This window comes from Melopsittacus undulatus, chromosome 11, assembly GCF_012275295.1.
Source record: "Melopsittacus undulatus isolate bMelUnd1 chromosome 11, bMelUnd1.mat.Z, whole genome shotgun sequence".
Classification (NCBI taxonomy): domain Eukaryota; kingdom Metazoa; phylum Chordata; class Aves; order Psittaciformes; family Psittaculidae; genus Melopsittacus; species Melopsittacus undulatus.
In genome coordinates, this window is record NC_047537.1 from 18,552,447 (window position 1) to 18,558,470 (window position 6,024).

Genomic DNA, 6,024 nt, shown 5'->3' on the forward strand with positions numbered 1-6,024 from the left:
AGCTGGAAGCAGCACAGCTGATGGGCATCTCAAATCATTCAGAACGGGTTTAAGGCTCTGGGCCTGGCCTGGCCATACTGATCTCCCCACCAGTGCTGAGCTCTGGGGATGATCCCACTTCCACCCTGGGACTAGCACAGGGGGAGCCAGGCTGCAGGTGTGGAGTCAGAGGTGCTGCCACCAGGCAAGTGAGGGGTTTTTGTACTGTGTTGTGATTTTCATTTTCCCCATTTGGAGAATGCATCAGGATTTTTCTTTGGAGCTTTTAGAGTTAGAATTAAGAGGCTTTTGGGTAAAGACCAAGTCTGGGGAAATGTGTACCAAAATCAGCTACCTGGAAGCCTTGATGCACAAGGAGGGAGGGTTTGACACTGTGCATTGAAACCTGTGCTCCAAACCTGAGTGCAGGACAACAAAGCAATTCTATTGTTTTGTCTTGGGTTTTTTGTTTGGTTGTTTTGTTGGTTGTCTATAATCATCTTTAGTTTTGGCACTCAAGAAGAACTGGTTCCCATGTAAGAAAAACAGGGAAGAGTGTGAGGAGCTCGTGAGGATTGGTGCTCAGAACCTCCTCAGCACCATGCCCTTGCTAATGCTCAGAGCACAGCAGCGCCTTTCACAGCAGGTAAATCTATCACTGCTGCGGATCAAACAGACCAAAGTGAGTCAGCTTTTCTTGTAGCTTCTGGCTGAAATCCTTTCACAGGGCTTGTAATGCTTCCGGGCTCATGTCCCCAATCAGGGGTTGCTGAGTTCCTGCTTCTGCAGGATCACATCCCCCTTCCCCAGGGTCCCTCCACGGTGCGGAGCAGCTGCAGAACCGCCGTGTTCTGGTGACCCGGCAGTTCTGGTGACCCGGCCTTGCCGGAGGAATCACAGGAGAATGACAAGCCCCTGACGGAGCTCAGAGCTTCAGTGTTAACTAACACGGGCTCGCCGTGGCTGAGCGGGGCAGGACTCATTCCAGAACTATTAATATAGCCCCTATTTATACTTGCGAGTCCCTGCAAGCAGCACAGCAGAGCTACAGCTGCAGAGCTAAAATGGAATCAATGTCAGCCCCCAAGGAGAAAGTGATTCTCTCGGCCATTGTGAGGGGAAGGAGACAGTGAAAGGACAGAACGAGGGAGGTTTCAGACCTGAGAGTGGGGTGAGCTGCTCGCGGCACCCTGAGATCCCAGCTGGCGGCAGAGTCAGCCGGAAACCTCCCTTCAGCCGGTAAGTCTGTGCTGAGGCTGCCAGAAACGCAGCAGAAACGCTGCCCAGCGTCAGCACAGCACCCACAGCGCCGGTGGAGACAAGGCGGGGACTGGAGCTGCTGCTGCACTCATCCTGTATCTGGTGTGACTCAGGACAAAGGAGCAGAAGCCTAAAAAGAGGTTTAGGGAGGGCTTTGAGTGCACTGTCTGCTGGGCTGGAGCCATGATGGAAAGCACAGGAGGGCCATATCTGAACACTGCTGCAGTGACATCCCCTGTGGGAATAGCTCGCTTGCTGCAGATGATGTTTGGATGCACCACATTCAGCCTGGTAGCCCACAAAGGTGGCTTCAGCGCCGCGTATGGCACTTTCTGCATGTTTGTCTGGACCTTCTGTTTCGCCATCACCGTCTTCATCATCACCTGTGAATTCACACACCTCCACAGCTGCCTCACCATCTCCTGGGGAAACTTCACTGCTGCTTTCGCCATGCTCGCCACGCTCATGTCCGTCACGGCTGCGGTGATCTACCCGCTCTACTTTGTCCAGCTTGACTGTTACCCCATCAGCTGTGAGGTGAGAGACTTCCGCATTGCTGCCAGCGTCTTTGCAGGCCTCCTGTTCCTTGTGTACGCTGCCGAGGTGTTCTTAACCCGGGCAAAACCAGGGCAAGTCACCAGCTACATGGCCACGGTCTCTGGGCTCCTGAAAATCGTGCAGGCCTTTGTGGCCTGCATCATCTTTGGGGCGCTGGTGAACGACAGCCAGTATGGCAAATACGTGGCGACGCAGTGGTGTGTGGCCGTCTACAGCTTCTGCTTCGTGGTGACGGTGGTGGTTGTGGCCTTCAGTGTTACAGGTAAGACCAGCTTGCTGTGGTTCCCCTTCGAGCGCTCCGTGGTCATCTACACCCTGGCGGCCGTGCTGCTGTACGTGAGCGCAGCCGTCATCTGGCCCGTGTTCTGCTTTGACAGCAAGTACGGCTCCGCGCAGCGCCCCGCCTCCTGCGCCAAGGGCCGGTGCCCATGGGACAGCCAGCTGGTCATTGCCATCTTCACCTATGTGAACCTGCTGCTCTACATCGTGGACCTGGCGTATTCCCAGCGCATCCGCTTTGTCTCACACCTCTGAAGCGCGGCGCTGGTGCCGGCAGCAGCCAGGGGTGAGCAGGAGGTGGGCTGCAGGAGGAGGCGCTGATCAGGCACAGGAGCCACAAACTGAACTTCAAGGTCAGGACTGACCTGGCCAGCAAATGAATGAGCTGTCACGGGTGGGCTGGGAAAAGCCCATCTCCCCATCACCCAGCATCTGCCCAGCGCCTGGTGCCACAGCAAGGAATGGCACAGCCCAAAGTATGTGAAATGGCCTTTTGCCTCCAGGCAGCAGAAATGCCTCCTGCAGCAGCAGTGGGTCTGCAGGCTGCTGCATCCCAGAGCCAAATATTAGGAAAGGCACCAAAGATTTTGAAACTGTTACCAGCGCTTAACCGTAATCAAGTGACTGTCCAGGAAGTGGGAAAGTTAAAAGTTGCATCAAGGAACACCAGTTCTGGAGATGAAAAACAATCCCTCAGAGTTTGGGTTAGTCTGGGCTGTGTGGTGAGACATGAAATGATTGCGAGTTTGGGAAATTCCAGTCAGGATGTTTCTGAGAACATTGTAGCTGCAATAGTGTTTTGAAGATTGCCAGACCTTTCCTTTCCTCTGCTCTCCTCTGCTGTTTAGCACAGAAAAAGAATATCTTCAAGCATGCACCTTGGGGGGGCTGGAGGGGGGAAACGCGGGATATTCCTATTTAGCCAACACTGAGTCATTAGAGAGATTAATGTTTGTGAAATTTGGGCTCTGCTGCCAAGAAATGGTGCAGAACAGAGCCAGGCTGCACAGTGTCCATGTGTATATCGCATCCCTGTTGAGGGTGGTACTGGGGGTACCTTGGCGCATGCTCCCTCTGCTCAGCTGCCACCATTCCTTTATCCCCATGGCACAATCACATTTTCTTTACTGGGAGCTTAAAGGCGAATTCTGGGGGTGGGCAGGGGGAGATGAATGGATCTCACAGTGCTGCAGGAAGAGCAAACCTGGGGGCGGCAGCTGGGAAGGGAGAGAACCTGGATGCAACAGGAGCAAGTGGGGTTGCTCTTGGGCTGATGAAGCTCTGGGGCTCCTCAACTCCTTGTGTCACCAATGAGCAGCATTTCTCCAACCCACCCCTGACAGAACACAGCTCTAAGCCCCATGCTGCACAGTGCAGACCTTGAGCTTCATTTCTGACCCAGCTAGAACCAGAGTGGTCCCAGTTCCTATGCAGGCCTGGTTCAAGTTTCATGTAGCTGCGTGTCAGAGCAAGCTTTAGTTCTTAACCAAGCTAAAATAAAGCTGGATGGCAGATGGGTACCACACCTCCCGAGATCTGTGTGCGTCATCCTGCTCTCACACAGCTTTTCTTCCACCAGCGGTGCCCCTTCTGCTCCGTGCTGAAACCACAGCTCCGTTCATTTTGCTGTATGGAGCCTGAACACAGCCCCAGGAGTATCCACACAAGACAGGCGAGGGCTCTGCCTGCTGCTGTCTGTAGCAGTCACTCAGGAGGAAGGCCGACAGCTTCCCTCAGATCAGTGCCCTGCATGGGGCTTGACAAGCAAAGGAAAAATTTGGACAGGTTGTGCTGGGTAATTCTGCCCCCAATAAGAACCATCCTGGAGCAGTGGGAAATATCCCCTGAAAAGGGTCAAGAATCAGTATCCAGAATGAAGGGAATGCACTAAATGCCCTTTCAAGGGAGTTTTTCTCTTCTGTGATCCCCATTAAGGGCAGGAAGTCTGGAACATAATGGTCAGGGCACGACCCAAGACTATGTACTGCAGATATGCACCAGGGTGTTAGAGAGCTTTAGCTTTTGCCACCAAAGCAAACGGGGGGCTGTACAATTAGGAAATGATAGCTTGGGAAAATGAATCCCTCTGTACAGGAGGAGGCAGCTCCCAAAGAGCCACTGCCCACACCGGGAGCCTGGAGCAGTTACCATGTAGTCGGTTGAAAATACTTATTTGTTATTACTGCAGAGTGCTTGGAACCAGGCAGGTGATTGCGGCTCCTGCGGCACTGCCAGTCCTTGGGGCAGCAGAGCCTGTGTGGAGCTCCTCAGCCGGCAACATCTTTTCCAGCTGTGGATTCACTTGCTTTTTGCTGTGAAGATTCTATGCCAAGTAGGGATGACCAGCAGGGATATGACAGAATCTACTATTGACACAGGTTGATGCGAATTCCACGGTGCCGGGGACTTAAAGGTCCAAGAGAAACAGGGAAGTGGAGAATGATGGGGGTAAAATTTAGTGTCTTCACAATAAGGAGGAAATAGAATTTAACATGGAAATCATGATACCACTGACTGGAGGAGTGGAAAGACAAGTCATTGCCAAGAACAGTGTGTTCAGATTTAGCTTTCTCATCTGCCAGCCAAAGGCTGAGCAAAAAATGTTAGCATGGTCAAAATGGCAAAAAAAATAATTGTGTGGACAGCAATCCACTCTCTTAGGAGAAAAAACTACCAAAAAAATCAAAACCTCATGCTCCAGTGGTTAAAACACTCACTAACCATTGGAAACTATGAGATTACCCAACCCAGCACAGAGACAGCCGCTATCTGCTTAATGTGATTTTCACAATCAACCTTGTCACGATTCAGTTCATTAAAAAACCCTTTATTTTCAGAGCTTCTCTTCTCCCTTAACGACTCCTGACCAGGTAAGCGGCTACACAAGGGCCTCCACAGACACCCGTCCCCTCACCTGGTTTGTAAACTAATGTCAGAAGTATGTGCACTCATTTGGGATTACGGACTTGGGTCCGCATCCGATTTAGATGACTCCTAAAGCATCCGAACCTGAAATAGCGATTATATAATATAAACCTGATACTTTCACGGGTTGTGGGTTGGTGGTTCGGTTTCCCCTTGTTTTCATGTAGACTGGGATGCAGTGTCCCCAGAGCACAACGCTCAGGGATGCTCATCCACAGGAGGTGCGCTGAGATTTTGTTGTCAATAAAGGAGCAACAAAGCTGAAGGAGATCAAGGTCCCAACCGGAGCAGTGCGGTCAGGTCACCGCCTGCCAGGTGCCCGGCTCTGGCAGGGGCTGTGCCGAGATGACCGGGTCCCCTCAGCCAGGCCCTGAGAGCGGGCGCAGCACCGCGCGGTGCGTGACTGCGGTCACGGGGAACCGCTTCCCTCGGGACATCCGCGGGCAGCGGGACCGATGCTGTACAGCAGGAATGGCAGCAGCGCTTCACGGCCCCGTTACCGGGGAGTCAGGGGTACCGGCCGGGCACCCACAAGGGGCGGCCGCGGGGGTCGGACATCGAGAGCCGCCCGTGCACCTGCCTCGCCCGGTGAGCACCGGGACAAGGCCGCGCTCACCGCGCGAGGCTGGAGCAGCCCAGGAATGTCCGGGGCGGTGGCTGGGGAGGGGCCGGGCCCGCCCCGCCCGAGGCCCGCGCTGGCGCCACGCCGGAGGCGGAGGGAGGCGGCCCCCGCCCCGCCGGGACACCCCCGAGCACAGCCCTCACGGCGGCGGCCCCGGGCAAGCGGCGGCGCCCGAAGCTTCCAGAAGGCCGCACGCCACCGGCCGGCGGCTGCTGCGGGAGGACAGCGCCTCCTGACGGCGCGGCTGGGCGCACGGCCCCGCGCGGCCCCGGTAGGCGCTGAATGATGCAACACCCCGCGCCGGTTGCACCAATTGCTGGCGAGGGCAGCGCCGGAGGTCCCGCCCCTCGCTCGTGAGTGGCGGAGGGGTGGACAGGCCCCGCCCCACAGCCTCCCGATTC

At 55.0% G+C, this 6,024-nt stretch overlaps 1 protein-coding gene across 2 annotated transcripts; it reads left to right on the forward strand.

The window, feature by feature from the left end:
* The first annotated feature begins 873 nt into the window (after positions 1 to 873).
* MYADML2 (myeloid associated differentiation marker like 2) lies at positions 874 to 4,933 on the forward strand. 2 transcript variants are annotated; one of them, XM_031044887.2, is made up of 2 exons: positions 874 to 2,059; positions 2,175 to 4,933. In XM_031044887.2, exons 1-2 carry the CDS (start codon positions 1,423 to 1,425, stop codon positions 2,264 to 2,266), a joined length of 729 nt encoding a protein of 242 aa, XP_030900747.2. In that variant the 5' UTR covers positions 874 to 1,422; the 3' UTR covers positions 2,267 to 4,933. The 2 variants fall into 2 exon arrangements, with proteins under 2 accessions (XP_030900747.2, XP_030900746.2); XM_031044886.2 differs by having other exon boundaries at positions 874 to 4,933.
* Positions 4,934 to 6,024: the final 1,091 nt, after the last annotated feature.